Below are 20519 nucleotides of genomic sequence, written 5' to 3'. Positions count from 1 at the left end.
CCTCTGATCAGATACCACAGGTGGCGTCTGGAACACTTTACTATAAACTCTTTATTTCCCCTGTAAATAACCCCTTTTATTGGACGCCTAGGGCCACGGACCGGGTCGCCGCTGCTGTGACACTGCCCCTTTAAGAAGCGGCCCGGTACCGAGTACCCCACGGCCCTGGCGGGCGCTCCTTTTGCATAGGTTTTCTCCAGGCTCTCCAGTTTCCTCCCACACCTCAAAGACGTAATGATAGGGAATTTAGATTGTGAGCCCCAATGGAGACAGCGATGGCAATATCTGTAAAGTGCTGCAGAAAATGATTGTGCTATAGAAGCAATGCATAATAATAAATAAATACAAATTTATCCCTTTCCAAGACCAATCCGATATTTTCATATTATTTATTCATTTAATTATTTTTATAGCAACAGTAGAAATCAAAGCATTAGCAAAGTGCTAGAAGTAATATTCATACACAATCATTTGTACAGTGGTTCATATTCCAGGTGTTCTGCCAATATGATTCTCATGCATACGTATACTGGATGTTCACAGAACTGGACATATGAGAGATTATGCCGTGATCACAGACATTGGCAGACATTTTCCTTCCCTTTCCACAGTATTCTATTGAGAAACATTGAAGTCAGTTTCGTCAGAGCATGAAGCTGGATTGTGTGTTTCGATTGTTTAAAACTGAGTAGTATGAAGTTGAGATGGACTTTAGGATTAGCGTCCCATTACAGAGTTACATCACAAGTCAGTGGTATCTAGAGCTGTTTTAGTACTCTTTAGCTGTTTAGAGTTGTAGGTAACATTTCCTCTTTCGTTAAGAGCAGCCACCAGAGGCTCTTCCCAATTTCCGCTATCTTTAGAGAAACTTGTATCGTCTTTGATGTCCTGCAAAAAGAAAACAAAACATTGAGGATTCCATGTAGATAACACATAGCACTTACAGATATTTCAGATTGCCAATGTGAAGGACAAATCCCTTAAAGCGTTTTTCTTGATGTATGGTTTTTTTATTTAGTTTTTTCATTTTGGAAGAATGTACATGTCAATGTAATATTTGATTTAGAAAATCCTCTCTCTCTCCCTGATTTGTGTCTTAGGGCTCATACTCATTTGCGAGAAAAATGGACGAGCGCAATCCAATAAAAACATCGGATTGCACTCTGACCAATGTTATTCAATGTGTTACATCTCATCTGTGATTTTTTTTCTCAGCTGAAATCGGACTGAGAAAAAAAATTGCAGCATGCTGCGATTTGCTGCGTAACTCGGACGAGACTTGCCAATGTAAGTCAATGGATGCACGAAAAAATGAAACAGCACTCGCACCATGGGAGTGCTGTCCGATTTTTACGCACCAGTGTCATTTGAAAAGCCAGGAATTCATGTGCGGCCACAGTAAAATCACTCTGACAGCTTAGAAAAGAATAGATAGAATAGATATATACCCATAGAATACATATACTGTATATATACATGTCAGTGACACACACACATATACAGTATAGTATTTATAATAGATAGATAGATAGATAGATAGATAGATAGATAGATAGATAGATAGATAGATAGATAGATAGAAGAAAAGCCGGTAATTCATATGCGGTGTACAGTAAAATCACACTGACAGGCTAGAAAAGAATATATATACACAATGGGGAAAAAAGTATTTAGTCAGCCACCAATTGTGCAAGTTCTCTCACTTAAAAAGATGAGAGAGGCCTGTAATTGACATCATAGGTAGACCACAACTATGAGAGTCAAAATTGAGAAAACAAATCCAGAAAATCACCTTGTCTGAATAGGCAAGATTTTTTTTGCAAATTATGGTAGAAAATAAGTATTTGGTCACCTAAAAACATGCAAGATTTCTGGCTCCCACAGACCTGTAACTTCTTCTTTAAGAGACTCCTCTGTCCTCCACTCATTACCTGTAGTAATGGCACCCGTTTGAACTTGTTATCAGTATAAAAGACACCTGTCCACAGCCTCAAACAGTCACACTCCACACTTCACTATGGTGAAGACCTCTGTCCTCCACTTATTACCTGTAGTAATGGCACCCGTTTGAACTTGTTATCAGTATAAAAGACACCTGTCCACAACCTCAAACAGTCACACTCCAAACTTCACTAAGGTGAAGATCAAAGAGCTGTTGAAGGACACCAGAAACAAAATTGTAGCCCTCCACTGGGCTGGGAAAACTGAATCTGCAATAGGCAAGCAACTTGGTGTGATGAAATCAACTGTGGGAGCAATAAAAAGAAAATGGAAGACTACAAGACTACTGATTAACTCCCTCGATCTGGGGCTCCACGCAAGATCTCACCTCATGGGGTCAAAATGATCACAAGAAAGGTGAGCAAAAATCCCAGAACCACACAGGGGGACCTAGTGAATGACCTACATAGAGTTGGGACCAATGTAACAAAGGCTACCATCAATAACACATTATGCTACCAGGGACACAGATCCTGCAGTGCCAGACGTGTCCCCCTGCTTAAGCCAGTACATGTCTAGGCCCATCTGAAGTTTGCTAGAGAGCATTTGGATTATCCAGAAAAGTATTGTGAGAATGTCATATGGTCTGATGAAACCAAAGTTGAATTGTTTGGTGGAAACAAAACTCCTTGTGTTTGAAGGAGACAGAATGCTGAGTTGAAGCCAAAGAACACCATACCTACTGTGAAGCATGGGGGTGGCAACATCATGCTTTGGGGCTGTTTCTCTGCAAAGGGACCAGGACAATTGATCCATGTACATGAAAGAATGAATGGGGCCATGTATCATGAGATTTTGAGTGCAAACCTCCTTCCATCAGCAAGGGCATTGAAGAAAAAACATGGATGGGTCTTTCAGCATGATAATGATCCCAAGCACACTGCCAGGGCAACAAAGTAGTGGCTTCGTAAGAAGCATATGAAGGTCCTGGAGTGGCCTAGCCAGTCTCCAGATCTCAACCCCATAGAAAACCTTTGGAGGGAGTTGAAAGTCCATGTTGCCAAGTGACAGGCCCAAAACATCATTGCTCTAGAGGAGATCTGCATGGAGGAATGGGCCAAAATACCATCAACAGTGTGTGCTAACCTTTTGAAGACTTACAGAAAATGTTTGACCTCTGTCATTACCAGCAAAGGATATATAACAAAATATTGAGATGAACTTTTGTTAATGACCAAATACTTATTTTCAACCATAATTTGCAAAAAATGTTGCCAAATCAGACAATATGACTTTCTGGATTTGTTTTCTCAATTTTGACTCTTATAGTTGTGGTCTACCTATGATGTCAATTACAGGCCTCTCTCATCTTTGTAAGTGGGAGAACTTGCACGATTGGTGGCTGACTAAATGCTTTTTTCCCCACTGTACACATAGAATACATACAGGGGTTGGACAAAATAATGGAAACACCTGGAAACATCAACAAAAATTAGTTTAATATGTATACTGTATACAGCACTGGCAAAAATTAAAAGACCATTGCACAGTTTTATAAAAATCAGCTTCTCTACATGTCTGACAGCCATTCCTTTCCAGTGTTAGTTGAATTCCAACCAGAGTTCACCTCATTCTACTTAATGTGCTTCTGACTAGGTGATCACCAGAACCAAATCTTATTTAACGAAGGAAAGCATAAAATACCCTGCTGTGGTGTTCACAATCCTCTTGCAATAGGGCAAGCTGGATGGCAAAACAAATGCTAGTAATATCCAAAAGTAATAGGAATGAAAAAACAACTTTTAACCATGCCAAAGGAGTTGAAAAAAAAGTCTTGTGTGAGGAAAAGAATGGCTCAATTCTGGCTTTACTAGCAGAGGGTTACATTGAGCGTCATGTTGCCTCCATCCTTAAAATTTTTAAGACGGCAGTCCATTACAACAAGGTCAAGCAGCAGACATTGGGGACAACAAAGCTACAGACCAGCAGAGGGCGAAAAAGACTCTCCACTGACCGGGCTGACCATCATCTTTTTCGAATGTCACTAAGCAACCACAGGATGACATCAAGTGACCTACAAAAGGAAAGGCAAATGGCAGCTGGGGTGAAGTGCATGGCAAAAACAGTTTGTAACAGGCTCCTAGAGGCAGGGCTCAAGTCATGTAAAGCTAGAAAAAGCCTTTCATCAATGAGAAGCAAAGGAGAGCCAGGCTGAAGTTTGCCAAAGACCATAAGGATTAGACCATAGAGGACTGGAGTAAGGTAATCTTCTCTGATGAGTCTAACTTTTAGCTTTGTCCAACACCTGGTCATCTAAAGGTTAGACAGAGACCTGGAGAGGCGTACAAGCCACAGTGTCTTGCACCCACTGTGAAATTTGGTGGAGGATCGGTGATGATCTGGGGATGCTTCAGCAAGGCTGGAATTGGGCAGGTTAATCTTTGCAACGGACATATGAATCAAGCCGCATGCAAGGTTATCCTGGAAAAAAGTTGATTCCTTCTGCTCAGGCTATGTTCCCCAACTCTGAGGACTGATTTTTCCAGCAGGACAATGCACCATACCACACAGCTAGGTCAATCAATGTGTGGATGAAGGACCACCACATCAAATCCCTGTCATGGCCAGCCCAATCTCCAGACCTGAACCCCATTGAAAACCTCTGGAATGTAATCAAGAGGAAGTTGGATAGTCACAGCCATCAAACAAAGAAGAGCTGCTTACATTTTTGTACCAGGAGTGGCATAAGGTCACCCAAAAGCAGTGTGAAACATTGGTGGAAAGCATGCCAAGACGCATGAAAGCTGTGATTAAAAATCATGTTTATTCCACAAAATATTGATTTCTCAACTCTTCCTGAGTTAAAACATTAGTATTGTTGTTTCTAAATGATTATGAACTTGTTTTCTTAGCATTATTTGAGGTCTGCAAGTGCTGCATTTCTTTTTGTTATTTTGACCATTTCTCATTTTCTGAAAATAAATGCAAAATTTAGTGCTTGGAAATTTGAAGACATGTTGTCAGTAGTTTATAGACTAAAAGAGCAATTTACATTTTACTCAAAAATATACCTATAAAGAGAAAAATCAGACAAACTGAAAATTTTGCAGTGGTCTCTTAATTTTTGCCAGAGCTATATATATATAGATGTCAGTGACACACACATATATACTGTATATGTATTTATATTTTACAGAACCCGGCAGATGTATTACTGGCTTTTCTTCTACAGCATCTATCTCTCTATGCAATATAAATACATATACTGTGTATATATATGTGTATGTCACTGACATCTATATATATACAGTACACACATGGTCAAAATTGTTGGTACCCCTCGTTTAATGACACAAAAACCCACAATGGTCACAGAAATAGCTTGAATCTGACAAAAGTAATAATAAATCAAAAATCTATGAAAATGAACAAATGAGAGTAAAGTAAAGCTCCCATTACACATAACGATGTCCCAGCGATCCCACCAACGATCCGACATGATGGGATCGCTGGGACATTGTTAGGCTGATCGCTGGTGAGCTGTCACATGACAGCCCCTCCAGCGATCAGGACCAGCGACGCTGGACGCTGGTTTCTAATGTAAACATCGGGTATCTAGGAGCCGCGGCTCCTGGATACCCGCTGTTTACCTTGGAAACCGGCGTACACGCTGGTTTCCAAGGTAAACATTGAGTATCTAAGAGCCGCGCAACTCCTGGATACCCACTGTTTACCTTGGAAACCAGCGTCCAGCATCGCTGATCGCTGGTCCCTTGCTGCCACACGCAGCGATGCGTGCTGGGCAGCGGGTGACCAGCGATCGAAAAACGGCCCAGGCCGATGCTGCACAATCAGCGATAACCGGCTGGGGGGCCGGTCACTGATCCTCGTCATACACAGCGAACTCTCGCTGGCGAGATCTCTGTGTCGTCACAAAATCAGCGATCTCGCTAGCGAGATCACTGTGTGTGACGGGGCCTTAAGACATTGCTTTTCAAGCCTGCTTCTACAGAATTTAAAAAAAAATAAAACTCATGAAATAGGCGTGGACAGAAATGATGGCTTCTGTCTTTTGTCTTATCCGCTTCCAGTGTTGACCTGAAGCTTAAGTACTCACACTCTTTTCATAGGGCATATCTTTCAATACTATCTAATAATTGTGTGGGGCACAATTGCTTCACAGTGCTGGGGTCCTGGATTCAAATCACACCAAGGACAACATCTGCAAGGAGTTTGCATGTTGTCCCCGTGTTTGTGTGGGTTTTCTGGTTTCCTTCCACAGCCCAAGGACATACTGATAGGGAATTTAGATTGTGAGCTCCAATGGGGACAGAGATGATAATGTCTGTAAAATTCTGCAAAATATGATGGGGTTATATAAATAAAATATAATAAATAATTCTTAGATATTGAAAAACCTACATTTGACAGTCTTAAAATGCCCCAGATATATCATAGTAATTCATGCAGTTTTATAAATCTGGCATATTTTTAGTCCATCTAAGTTTACACAATCTATTATTTGGCAATTGGCATACTTTGTGCCAGAAATTTGCACCAAATTTTGAGCCATTTTATGATGCATGGCATAGCACATTACACCTTACCCCATTTTTGTTGCAAATTGCTAAAAAAATCTCCTGTATTGTTGTTTATGCGCTATTAAGAAATGAAAAGCATGTCCAACATTGGACAACCCCTAATTAATAGGCCCAGAGAGGTAAGAAAAATTTTAAAAATTTATACCTGCCAGACTGGCACTAATTTGCCGTAATCAGCACTGCATTCCACGCTAGACTGCTAGTATCAAACTCAGGCCGGTACTTCATGCTAGCGCTGCAGCCAATCAGCAGTCACTGATTGGCTGCAGCATTCAAATTTGTCTGAACTGCTGCAAAAGAAACACTTTCTCGCTGACTAAAGAGGAGTAGCTCCAGCCCAGGAAGTGAGAACAATTTTTTCTATTTTTCTCAGTTAAAAGGAGCCATTAAAGTGGTTATCCACTACGTTATATTCATGGCCGCAAGCTTAAAGCAAGGACCTCCAAGGTGGTATTCTCTGAAATACTGCCTGTACCATGTGCCACGCCATAGAGGCAATGGGAGATTTGGAAGATAATTAAGTTGCTCAGGAATTGTAAGTTGTATTTTTGATCTCCCCCACCTCATTTTAGATTGTAAGTTGTCACGAGCAGGATTGTTTGGTTTGGGTTAAATTATTGCTATCGTTGTTACTTAGTGTAGATTGTAAGCTGTCACAAGCAGGGTAGTTTTATTTGGGTTTAATTATTGGATTATTGCTATCGTTGTTATTTAGGACTGTTGAGTTTGAAACTGTTAAACTGTAAATATGTTTTTGCGCTATTATAACTTTCAATATTCAAATTAGAACACAGATAAGCAGGATGGAGACGTTAATTATGGTGTCATTGACACTCACCCTCTTGGTGGATTCCTCAAAGTTTTGGAGGATGGTACATGTCAGACATCCATGTCCACACCTCAGATGTTATGTGTGAAGACAGAACTGAATACCGACAACCTTGTTGATGCTGGTAGATTAGTAACCAACTGCGCTCTTCTGCTCAGAAATACTTTCCTACATCTGCAGTGTAGAGTTCCAAGGCCTGGGGGCCTCACACACCAGTTGGTGAGCCAGAAGCAGCAAGCGCTGCTGAATCACGTAAAGAGCGGATGAAGTTGTAGCTGACATTCTAAAATGGGTATTTAGAGCGTTGTATTTTTACAAGCAGATCTGCCAGCTTTGAGTTGCTTTTCAAAAAACGTTGACCAATTAGGTTAAGCGCATGAGCCAGATATGGCACGTGTGTGAGCTTGCCTCGCCAAAGAGCAGCCACCAAGTTCCACCCATTGTCACACACAAACATGCCTGGCTGTGGGTTCAGCGGTCTCATCCACTGATATACCTGCTGTTTCAGAGCTGTCCACAACTCTTCAGCATTGTGGCGTTTGTCATGGAAGCATATTAGCTTCAGCACAGCCTGTTCCCGCTTTGATTAGGCAGTTCTGCATTGCTTCCAGCTTGTGACTGATGTGCTACCTTTTGGAGCTGGAGGCTGAAGAAGAGGAGAAAGAGGAGGAAGTTCAGGAGCTGTACACTGTGGGGGCAACCCAGATTGACGTAGGGCACCCAATACTCTGTGTTTGTGAGGACGGCCACCATACCAAGGTCTGAGTGTGTCCCGGATTCCACTATATTAACCCTGTGTACCCTTAGTGAGATGTATCGTCCCTGACCATAAGTACTTGTCCACGTGTTTGTAGTTAGGTGGACTTTCCAAGTACCAGCATTGTGGAGGGCATTGGTAATGTTGTGGGACACGTTCTTGCTTGTCTAATATCCTGACGACAGATTGGGAGAAATAGTGCCGGGTAGGGACCGAGTACCTTGTTACGGTCACCGCCATCAGGTTGTGGAATGTGTCCGTCTCCCAAGAGCCTAGAATGCAACATTTCAAGCGCAAGCGACAAATTTGTGAATTTAATACTGTGTCCTGTAGGCCATTGGCTGCGTCTTTTCGCTTACGGTCCAATAACTAGGGTTTAGACAACTGAAGGCTGCGCTGGGACAAGGATGTGTACGTGCTTGATTATGGTGCAATTTGACTGTGGTCAACAACAGGTGCAGGGCAGGAGTCATCTTCACATGCGCTGTGGACAGGGGATTGGCTTGCACGCACAACAGCGGAAGAAGCAGTGGTATCACCCGCAGACACTGTTCATGGAGCCTGGTGTTCAACCAACAAAGTCTGTTACTTTGCTGCCATGTGCCTGATAATGCTGGTGGTCATAAGACTGGTAGTTTTACTACCCCTGCAGATGCGCTCAAGGTGCAAATGTCCTTTTGGGGTTATTGGCAGAGTCTTTAAAAAACAAGAAGACTGGTAGAGGGACATTCATTGTCTACTTATACCACACCACCTCCTCACCTCGACACCTGTCTTTCAATGTTCCCCAAGGCTCTGTTCTAGGACCCCTACTCTTCTCCATCTACACCTTCAGCCTGGGCCAGCTGATGTAATGGCACAGTTTGCAATATCATCACAACGCTGATGACACGCAGATCGACCTATCTGTTCCTGACTTCACCTCCTTACTGACCAAAATCACACGTCTTCCCCCAAAATCATCCTTCTTTTCTGCTTGCTATCAAAAAGTGGACATGGACAAATCAGAATACACCATCTGTCAAGCATCTCATGCTGAGTACACCAGAGAGCTGTGTATGCCTCATTTGGTACCACTTTAGTAAGAGGTAAACTTTGCCCTAGATAAAATGATTTTCAAGACATTCACTGCTTTTTTGGAACATTTTTTGCAGCTGTGATCTTCATCTTCTTGGTGTGGATGTGGAAAATTTCTGTCATCATCAATACCATCATCGTCCATATGTTGTAAAGAGGAAATGAGGTTTTTCAAAGGGTCGTGGTTATGTACGTTTTGTGGAATTCTTTTTACAGTGTTGGTTACACTTGGACAATTAATTTTAGACTGTGACCTTTGTATATTATTGGTAATATGTATGGGTGAAGATGAGGAAGCTTGTTTATAGTTATGGTCGGTGTACTCCTCTTTAAACTTAGTTTTTCACGAGCATCCATCAGTTTGTTTGACTTTTCTCCTACACTGATCTACTTTCTATAATTCAGCATTTTAATAACATGTTGCACTTTGACCTTTATACAGACACGTGCGTGTTTGGCAACATATTTTGGATGGGCATTTCTTAGGGCGAGTCTCACACGCACATCTGGTACACCAATCTTATGACGGGCATGGAACCGATGATGGTAATTGATGGTGGCTAAACGACAAATGATTGTTGGCTGTATCCTGGATCTCATACCTCCCATAGCCACTTCTGTTATTAATCATGTACTTTCCCATTCCTATCATCACCATGCCCCTTTTCCAGATCACTTCATCCATCCATTCGTCCACCATATTTTTACTAAAAACCTGCACCTTCCCAGCAGCAACTGTGTATGAAACCACGTAACAGTTTTGCAAGGTGTTTATGATGCTCCCTCCAAAAAAAAGGCCACACTATGTTGATATCTACCCCAGGAGCAAATGTTTGACAGCCATCACACTTAGTGTTTTTTGGCATTACAAGTCTATGAGACCTGCTCCTAGAAATTGGGCCTATTTTTTAATCAGGCCTTCCTCCAAGTCTCATCAACTACTGCCACTAGATCAAAAGGGTTTACGTGTTCTGTGCAGCTACAGCCAGTGTAGAATTATTAACAAGGATGAGTGGTTATGCTGTGCGTAAAATACTTGTTCTGAAAACGGTTGAGATGTACCCCACAGAGGAAAATGTTTGACAGCCCATACACTAAGTGTATGGGCATTCCAAGTCTAGGAGACCCTCTCCTTTGAATTGAGCATAGATTTTAATCAGGCTTTCCTCCACGTCTCATCATCCGCTGCCACTAGATCACCAGTGTTAACATGTTCCGTGCTGCTACAGCCAGTATCGAAATCCTAATAAGGGTGGTGTGGTTATGTTGTGCATAAAATAATTGTTCTGAAAAAGGTTGAGGTGTACCCCATAGGAGAAAGGTTTGCCAGCCCATACACTATGTATGGGCATTCCAAATCTAGGAGACCCACTCCTTTAAACTGGGCCTATTTTTTAATCAGGCCTTCCTCCAAGTCTCATCATCCACCACCACTAGATCAAAAGAATTTACGCGTTCCATGCAGCTACAGCCAGTTTCGAATTATTAACAAGGGTGGGTGGTTATGTTGTGCGTAAAATACTTGTTCTGAAAACGGTTGAGGTGTACCCCACAGGGCAAAATGTTTGACAGGCCATACACTAAGTGTATAGGCATTCCAAGTCTAGGAGACCCGTTCCTTTAAATTGGCCATAGTTTTTAATCAGGCTTTCCTCCAAGTCTCATCATCCGCCGCCACTAGATCACCAGCGTTAACGTGTTCTATGCTGCTAGAGCCAGTGTCGAAATACTAATAAGGGTGGGGTTTTTTGCTGGGTGTTAAATACTTGTTATGGAAAAGGTTGAGATGTACCCCACAGGGGAAAATGTTTATCAGCCCAATACACTTAGAGTATGGTGATTACAAGTTTAGGAGACCCGCTCCTTTATAATGGGACATTTTTTGTTAAGAAGCCCTTCTACATGTTTCTTCCAAGGGGGGATTGGGGTTATCGAGGTGCATATGACTTGGTAGCAGGGCAGGCCTTGCAGTCAATGCATAAGAAAACAGAATGGGAGTACAAAATTAATAATGTGAAGAGGATTTTCCTGTGCCCATCCAGTATGTGGGTTCAAAGGCTTATTGGGGTGCAGATGACTTGGCACCAGGGCAGGCCTTGAAGTCAATTCATAAGAAAACAGAATGGGAGTACAAAATGAATAATGTGAAGTGAATTTTCCTGTGCCTTTCCAGTACCTGGGTTCAAAGGCTTATTGGGGTGCATATGACTTGGTAGCAGGGCAGGCCTTGCAGTCAATGCATGAGAAAACAGAATGGAAGTACAAAATGAATAATGTGAAGTGGATTTTCCTCTGCCCATCCAGTATGTGGGTTCAAAGGCATATTGGGGTGCATATGACTTTGGTAGCAGGGCAAGCCTTGCAGTCAATGCATAAGAAAACAGACTGGGAGTGCAAAATGAATAATGTGAAGTGGATTTTCCTCTGTCCATCCAGTATATGGGTACAAAGGCTTATTGGGGTGCATATGACTTGGTAGCAGGGCAGGTCTTGCAGTCAATGCATAAGAAAACAGAATGGGAGTACAACATGAATAATGTGAAGTGGATTTTCCCATGTCCATCCAGTACCTGGGTTCAAAGGCTTATTGGAGTGCATATGACTTGATAGCAGGGCAAGCCTTGAAGTCAATGCATAAGAAAACAGATTGGGAGTACATAATGAATAATGTGAAGTGGATTTTCCTGTGCCCTTCCAGTACCTGGGTTCAAAGGCTTATTGAAGTGCATATAACTTGGTAGCAGGGCAGACATTGCAGTCATTGCATAAGAAAACAAAATGGGAGTACAAACTGAATAATGTGAAGTGGATTTTCTGGTGGCCATCCAGTACGTGGCTTGAAAAGCTTATTGGGGTGCATGTAACTTTGGGGCAGGCCAGGCCTGGCATTCAACACAACATTTTTTCTGGAAGCCCTCCTGTACCTCTCGTGAAAGGGGTATTGTGTTGCATCGTAATTCTTGGCAGCCCATCCACTCACTGCATAGACAAAAACAGTTTAGAAGACCCACTGTTTAGTAATGGCCCTTTAAGAAGATTAATGCCACCTGATGCCCTGGTAAAAATAGGCTCTGTGTCTTTAAGAATCCCTCCTTCATAAATGAAACAAGATGTGTCTGCTTATGTGTCACACACCACATGGCCAGCCTGGGTTGTTAAATGATACAATGACATTTCCCAGTGAATGCATTTGGTTGAAAGGAATGTTAAAGTCGAAAAACGCTTAAAAAACGCTGCGTCCGAACATAGCCCAAGTGGTGGAGGGACATTTCGGTCTGAGGTTAATTATTTTGCCTTATATATAAGTAATTAACCTGGAAAGGATGTACCTTTACATATTTCCCAGCAAAATTCATTTTGGTTTTGTTTTGTTATGTTTTTTGGTGCACCGGTAAAAATGGCATGAAACTCTGACAACATTGTTTAACCCCTTCATGACCAAGCCTATTTTGACCTTAATGACCAGGCCATTTTTTGCAATTCTGACCAGTGTCCCTTTATGAGGTAATAACTCAGAAACGCTTCAACGGATCCTAGCGATTCTGAGATTGTTTTTTCATGACATATTGGGCTTCATGTTAGTGGTAAATTTAGGTAGATAATTTTTGCGCTTATTTGTGAAAAAATCAGAAACTTGGCGAAAATTTAGCATATTTTGCAATATTCAAATTTTGAATTTTTATTCTGTTAAACCAGAGAGTTATGTGACACAAAATAGTTACTAAATAACATTTCCCACATGTCTACTTTACATCAGCACAATTTTGGAAACAAAATATTTTTTCGTTAGAAAGTTATAAGCGTTAAAAGTTGACCAGTGATTTCTCATTTTTACAATAAAATTTACAATACCATTTTTTTTTAGTGACCATCTCACATTTTAAGTCACTTTGAGGGGTCTATATGGCAGAAAATACCCAAAAGTGACACCATTCTAAAAACTGCACCCCTCAAGCTACTCAAAACTACATTCAAGAAGGTTATTAACCCTTCAGGTGTTTCACAGGAACTAAAGCAACTGGAAAGAAAAAATGGACATTTTAATTTTTCCAACAAAAATTTTCTTTTAGCATCAATTTTTACATTTTCACATGGGCAACAGGATAAAATGGATCCTAAAATTTGTTGGGCAATTTCTCCTGAGTACACCAATACCTCATATGTGGTCATAAACCACTGTTTGGGCGCACGGCAGCGCTCAGAAGGGAAGAAGCACCATTTGACTTTTTGAATTGAAAATATGCTGGAATATTTAGCGGTTGCCATGTCACGTTTGGAGAGCCCCTGTGCGCCTAAACACTAGAACTTCCTCACAAATGACCCCATTTTGGAAATTAGACCCCCCAAGGAACTTATCTAGATGCATAGTGATCACTTTGAACCCCCAGGTACTTCACAAATTGATCTGTAAAAAAAAAAAAGTACTTTTTTTCACAAAAATTTTCTTTTAGCCTCAGTTTTTTCATTTTCACATGGGCAACAGGATAAAATGGATCCTAAAATTTGTTGAACAATTTCTCCTGAGTACACCGATACCTGATATGTGGTCATAAACCACGGCAGGGTCCGGAAGGGATGGAGCACCATTTGACTTTTTGAATGGAAAATTAGCTCCAATCGTTATCCGACATCATGTCGTGTTTGGAGAGCCCCTGTGTACCTAAACATTGGAGCTCCCCCACAAGTGACCCCATTTTGGAAACTAGACCCCCTTAGGAACTTATCTAGATGCATAGTGAGCACTTTGAACCCCCAAGTGCTTCACAAAAGTTTATAACACAGAGCAGTGAAAATAAAAAATATTTTTTTTCCTCAAAAATGATTTTTAGCACACTATTTTTAATTTTCACAAGGCAAACAGTAGAAATTGGACCACAAAAGTTGTTGTCCAGTTTGTCCTGAGTACGCTGGTACCCCATATGTGGGGGGGAACCACTGTTTGGGCACACAGCAGGGCTCAGAAGGGAAGGAGCGCTATTTGACTTTTTGAAATGCAAATTACTTCTAATCGTTAGCAGACACCATGTCGTGTTTGGAGAGCCCCTGTGTGCCGAAACATTGGAGCTCCCCCACAAATGACCCCATTTTGGAAATTAGACCCCCTAAGGAACTTATCTAGATGCATAGTGAGCACTTTGAACCCCCAAGTGCTTCACAAAAGTTTATAACGCAGAGCCGTGAAAATAAAAAAAAATTTATTTTTCCTCAAAAAATTATATTTTAGTGCGCAATTTTTTATTTTCACAAGGGTAGCAGGATAAATTGGACCCCAAAAGTTGTTGTCCAGTTTGTCATGAGTACGCTGGTACCCCATATGTGGGTGGGGACCACTTTTTGGGTACACGTCGGGGCTCGGAAGGGAAGTAGTGGCATTATGAAATGCTGACTTTGATGGAATGGTCAGCGGGCATCATGTTACATTTGAAGAGCCCCTGATGTACCTAAACTGTGGAAACCCCCACAAGTGACCCCATTTTGGAAACTAGACCCCCCAAGGAACTTATCTAGATGTGTGGTGAGCACCTTGAACCCCCAAGCACTTCACAGAAGTTTATAATGCAGAGCCGTTAAAATAAAAAAAAATGTTTTCCTCAAAAAAATGATTTTTAGCCAGCAATTTTTTTTTTCACAAGGGTAGCAGGATAAATTGAACCCCAAAAGTTGTTGCCTAGTTTGTCCTGAGTATGCTGGTACCCCATATGTGGGTGGGGACCACTGTTTGGGTACACGTCGGGGCTCGGAAGGGAAGAAGTGACATTATGAAATGCTGACTTTGATGGAATGGTCTGCGGGCATCATGTAACATTTGCAGAGCCCCTGATGTACCTAAACTGTGGAACCCCCCCACAAGTGACCCCATTTTGGAAACTAGACCCCCGAAGGAACTTATCTAGATGTGTGGTGAGCACCTTGAACCCCCAAGCGTGTCACAGAAGTTTATAACGCAGAGCAGTGAAAATAAATATAATTTTTTTTCCTCAAAAAAATGATTTTCAGCCAGCAATTTTTTATTTTCACAAGGGTAGCAGGATAAATTGGACCCCAAAAGTTGTTGTACAGTTTGTCCTGAGTACGCTGGTGCCCCATATATGGGGGGAACCATTGTTTGGGCACACGTAAGGGCTCGGAATGGAAGTAGTGATGTTTTGAAATGCAGACTTTGATGGAATGGTCTGCGGTCGTCGTTACGTTTGCAGATCCCCTGATGTGCCTAAACAATAGAAACCTCCCACAAGTGACCCCATTTTGGAAACTAGACCTCCCAAGGAACTTACCTAGATGCCTGGTGAGCACTTTGAACCCCCAAGTGCTTCACAGAAGTTTATAATGCAGAGACATGAAAATTAAAAAAAAAAAATTTTCCACAAAAATATTTTTTTAGCCCCCAATTTTTTAATTTCCCAAGGGTACCAGGAGAAATTAGACCCCCAAAGTTGTTGTGCAATTTTTCCTGAGTACGCTGATACCCCATATGTTGGTGTAAACCACTGTTTGGGCACACGTCGGGGCTTGGAAGGGAGGGAGCACATTTTAACTTTTTGAACGCAAAATTGGCTGGAATCAATGGTTGCACCATGTCGCGTTTGGAGACCCCCTGATGTGCTTAAACAGTGGAAACCCCACAATTCTAACTTCAACCCTAACCCCAACACACCCCTAACCACAGCCCTAACCCCAACACATCCCTAACCCTAATCCCAACCCTAACCCCAACACACCCCTATCCCTAATCCTAACCATAACCCTAGCCACAAGCCTAACCCTAATTCCAACCCTAACCCTAATTCCAACCCTAACCCTCTTTCCAACCCTAACCCTCTTTCCAACCTTAACCCTCTTTCCAACCCTAACCCTAACCCTCTTTCCAACCCTAACCCTAATGGAAAAATAAAAATAAAAATAATTTCTTTATTTTATTATTTGATCCTGCCTATGGGGGTGATAAACGGGGGGTTTATTTACTTTTCATTCTATTTTGATCACTGTGAGAGTTTATCACAGTGATCAAAATGAATGAATGGAAATTGCAGCCGGCGGGCGCACTGCGCATGCGCCTGCTATTTTCCAATATGGCGGCGCCCATGGTCCGGGTCCACGGGACACCGGGAGCCGTAACGGCACTCGGTGAGTACCGGTGGGTCATTCAGTGGCGGGGGGCAGATCGCCCCGTTAACGGGTGGGGGAGTCGGATCGCTGTCACCAGCCATGTCCGATGCTACCGCAGCGTCGGACATGGCTGGATTGTAATATTTCATCAATTTTCATTGATGAAATATTACTATCGCTCTGATTGGCTGTTTCACTTTTAACAGCCAATCAGAGCGATCATAGTCACGTGGGGACGAAGCCACGCCCCCTATGCTGAAGAACAAAGCCCCCTGTATCTGGGGGTTGGGTGACCTTTCAGTGACCTAGGTTACACGACCCGCAGGGGGGCTTTAAAGTCATGACGCCACATAGGCATCACTGGTCAGATTGGCACCAGTTTTCATGATGCCTATGTGGCGTCATTGGTCGCGAAGGGGTTAAAGCTGTGAACTAGGAGTCAGGAATGCTTCCAGGGGCGATCCCCATGATGTCCCCGTGTCATTTGAGCAGTGTTTCCATCATTTTCAGACGTTTTTAGACCTTAAAAGGACCCTGGGGGGTTCACGGTAAAAATGCTCGGGTCTCCCATAGACTTACATTGGGCTCGTTGTTCTGTCCGAGTACCCGAGTATTCCAATTTGCTCGACCCGAGCAACGAGCAGCACCTGAGCATTTTATTGCTCGCCCATCACTAATGCTTATGTGTGATGTGCAATATGTTAGCATTTGGGGCCCCATTTTAAACTTTTGCCTAGGGCCCCACTTTCCCTAAACTGGCCCTGACTGTGATTATAGGAAATCTAATATATAAACATAAAATAGAAAGTAAAGTAGATTATAATTGGATGTTTTAATATATCATGTGACTCACCTGATTTTTCTGTTCAAGTATATTTGCATAGCCAGAAATAACACTGTAAAACATAGTATATAGTTTGACAACATTGTTTATATAATGATAATAGATATCAATTATTTTTTATGAGTCCGAAAGTCTATACAAAATGATCATAGGCTCCAACATTCTCTTAACCAATAAGGGACAATTAAACACAAATATTAGTGTTTTCTCACATTCACAGCCTGAATACATGTGGGAATTCCCTAGCAAACAGGCAATCCCCACATATATTCAGGCTGTCAAGTAGCTGCAAATCATGCAGCTGCGGCAACAGAACCTACATCTCCGAGCACTTCCAGATACTTGGAGACCACCCAAGCATGCTCGAGGAAACCTGAGCAACGAGCATTCTCGCTCATCACTAATAGGAACAAGAGCAACATTTTATTACAAAATTAATTATATTTTTCTAAAGAAAATTAGGTTACTGGAAAATCCCAATTTAGAATTGACTTTCTATAGTCCATAAAAGTAAGCTAATTATACTTTCTCCACTTATATTCAATAAATATGAGAATATTCCATTTGCATGGAAATGAATCTCTCTTGGTAGGAACACTCAGTTTAAATACCTAAAGGGAACCTTTCACCAGGAAGATGCAGCTCAATCATGAGGAACCATGTTATAAACCAGGAGGAGCCGAGCAGATTGATATATAGCGTTGTGAGAAAATATTCAGTATATCCTATGTTTCATCATTTAATCCTCTGCTCTTTCTGTGATTTCCACCCTAGTAGGTGGTCCAGTCAGTGACTGACAGCTATCTCTGTATGTACTCTTAAGACCACCCACTGGACACAAAATCCCAGAAAGATCAGAGGATTAAATGATGTAGACACGGGATAAACTGAATATTTTGCCACAAAACTATATATCAATCTGCTGGGCTCCCGCTGTTCTATAACATTGTACCAGCAGATTGGACCGCTTTTTACTTTTGAAAAGTTGACTTTAAAAAATCTTTTTCAAGACAACCTCTTCATTAACGTTACAGTGTCCCCCAATCCACAACCCTTCCACACCCACACATCTCCCGATCAGATAGGATTATTCTGCTTCTGATATGGCTGGTGGTTACTCACAAATCCTTAGGAAACAAAGATTACAGAAATAATTAATGAGTGATCATCAACCAAAAGCAAAGTTTCAATCTAAGGAAATATCCGAAGACATCAAGTGAAAGAACTGGATGTGCCCAAAATGTGGATGTGTTGTTCATGGTTATCAATCTCATACCTGAAGCTAAAAATGATTATGTAATATTAACACAAATGCATTACACAAAAAGAGTAAGTAGGACTGTACAATTAGTTTCTGAATTAACAGAATTTATTGTATAAGAGCAATGCTAAGTCTTACCTGATACTGTCACTGCTATCACTTGACATATCTAAGCCCAGGTCTATATCAGCATTCAGTATAGGGTTGGCTCTGCAGTGAAGTGCAAGAAACAAATTATGCAACAGCTAATATACTATAACATAATACTATCAATTATTGAATTGTGCTATTTAATAAGGTCATTTTCTAATATAGTTTGGTCACAACATATTGTCTGCTTGAGCACCATTTTCCAATATTCCCCTACATGTCTGTTTTCATCACATTAGCCTTTAAGGCACCACTTCAGCTTTTTTTTTTTATATTTTAGCTCTGGAGTGATGGCATTAATGTAAGTTCCCTGCCTCTAGTCTTCACCTGTTCCTGATACTGTTCCAGTCCCAATTTCTCATCAACTCGTAAATGCAACTTCTGACTGACTGGAAGTCAGGGGTAATGGTCACAAGCTCTCAAAATAAGTCTTTGAGAGTTTCCTTCTGGCTCTCATAAACTTACATTGGGAAGTGACTTCAGTATCCCGCCTGTAAAGATGGAGAAGAGGTCTGAACACCCTCCCTGAAAACTTCTGGACTTCTGACTGTATAGTTAATGCCTGTTTCACACTTCCGTTTTTGACCATCAGTCAAAATCAGCCGTTTTGCAAAAAAAACGAATCCGCCATTTTGTTTTGCGGATCCGTTTTTTTTCCCATTGAGTTGCATTACCGGTGGATCTTGACGGATGGCCATCCGTTGGATCTGTTTTTTTGCGAATCCGCCAAATTTTTCGCGTCCGCCGACATGCCCAGACGGACCATGCAAGGTTTTTTTGTGCTGCAGGATCCGTATTTTATAGTGCGCATGCCCTGAAATCATCTCTGGCTGCCTGAAAAATTCTCTCTCTCTCTCTCCTCCCCGGGCTACGGTTCCTTTAAAATTCTTTATTCATCGGATCCGTTAAAAAAAACAGTCTGGTGGCATCCGTTCACATCAGTTTACCAACGGATCCGCTTTCCGCCATTTTGGCGGATTTTAACTGACACAAAAAACTGAAGTGTGAAACAGGCCTAATATGACCTGTGGTTTTATGTGTTGTTATCCTCATGCGGGCTACAGTTTTCCTGTGTACAGGGTTAACTGTAGGACCAGCCCATAGTTGGGGAGGAGTAGATGAGCACCAGGGGTTAGTTCCTGTTTTTATAGTAAGTCTTGGTTGAGTTAGAGAAAAGAAAGGACACCCTCAGTCAGTTCTGGTCACCATCGGGTGTGTGTGTGCGAAGAGCAGACCTGCAAAGTAGCACATTTACAGCAAGCAATAGTGGCGTCAGTTTCTCCTCATAACAGGCAAGTTGGGGCACCTACTGGTAGTGAATTTTAAGCAAGACTCACTGTTAGCCAGAACTGGAGGTTTTTGTGAATAAAATACTGGATCAGACAAGCTGGGGCACATTGGTAAGGTGGTAGCTGGTAGAGTTCCCTTACACAGTTCACAGAGCGCAGTTTGGGGGCAGTGGTCACACCACAACACATCGACCTTGCAGCCCTTTACTGGGAAGATTAAGGCCCTCAGTGTAGCCTGTTACTCATTTACAACATTCTACACAAGTAATGTGCTGCTGTCTGCAGCTCTCAAGTGTGAACCTCTGTCATACTGTGCAGATGAAAAACTTATGCATTATTCCTGCTACCTATTGTACATATGTTCTAGACCTAGTAAACAACAGCTTATTTTCGCAAAACTGTTTGTCTTCTTCATTTCGGACCTAAAGGGTTGCATTGTCTCGCAAATCATGGCAGAAGATAGTCTGAAGGTGTCAGCAAATGAATCATTACCACGTGCACAACCGCTAGTCTCGTCTCTCACACTCCAGAAAATATTAGCACGATCTGGCAGATCACAAATGACCAGAGCGGCGGTGAGAACATGGGAAGATGGCAGCTAGTGAGTATGTACTAGAAGCAGGAAACTTACATTAGTGCAACCACTCCAGTGCTGAAATAAAA

The 20519-nt window shown here is 41.8% G+C and overlaps 1 protein-coding gene across 3 annotated transcripts in view; it reads right to left on the bottom strand.

The window, feature by feature from the left end:
• Window positions 1-375: 375 nt before the first annotated feature.
• Window positions 376-20519, bottom strand: part of CDHR2 (cadherin related family member 2) — a 370864-nt gene continuing 350720 nt past the window's right edge. For all 3 annotated transcript variants that reach the window (XM_073545075.1, XM_073545074.1, XM_073545073.1), the window contains exons 30-32: window positions 18556-18627; window positions 17166-17208; window positions 376-888 (exon numbers count right to left, since the gene is read on the bottom strand). In XM_073545075.1, coding sequence (XP_073401176.1) covers window positions 742-888; window positions 17166-17208; window positions 18556-18627 — 262 coding nt within the window. In that variant the 3' untranslated portion in view covers window positions 376-741. The remainder of the gene's footprint in view (window positions 889-17165; window positions 17209-18555; window positions 18628-20519) is intronic.

This window comes from Dendrobates tinctorius, unplaced genomic scaffold (genome assembly GCF_039654945.1).
Source record: "Dendrobates tinctorius isolate UK_male_01 unplaced genomic scaffold, ASM3965494v1 ptg000139l, whole genome shotgun sequence".
In the NCBI taxonomy this organism is placed as follows: Eukaryota; Metazoa; Chordata; class Amphibia; order Anura; family Dendrobatidae; genus Dendrobates; species Dendrobates tinctorius.
The sequence above is the reverse complement of the archived record's forward strand: the minus strand, read 5'-3'. Positions and strand labels throughout refer to the sequence as shown.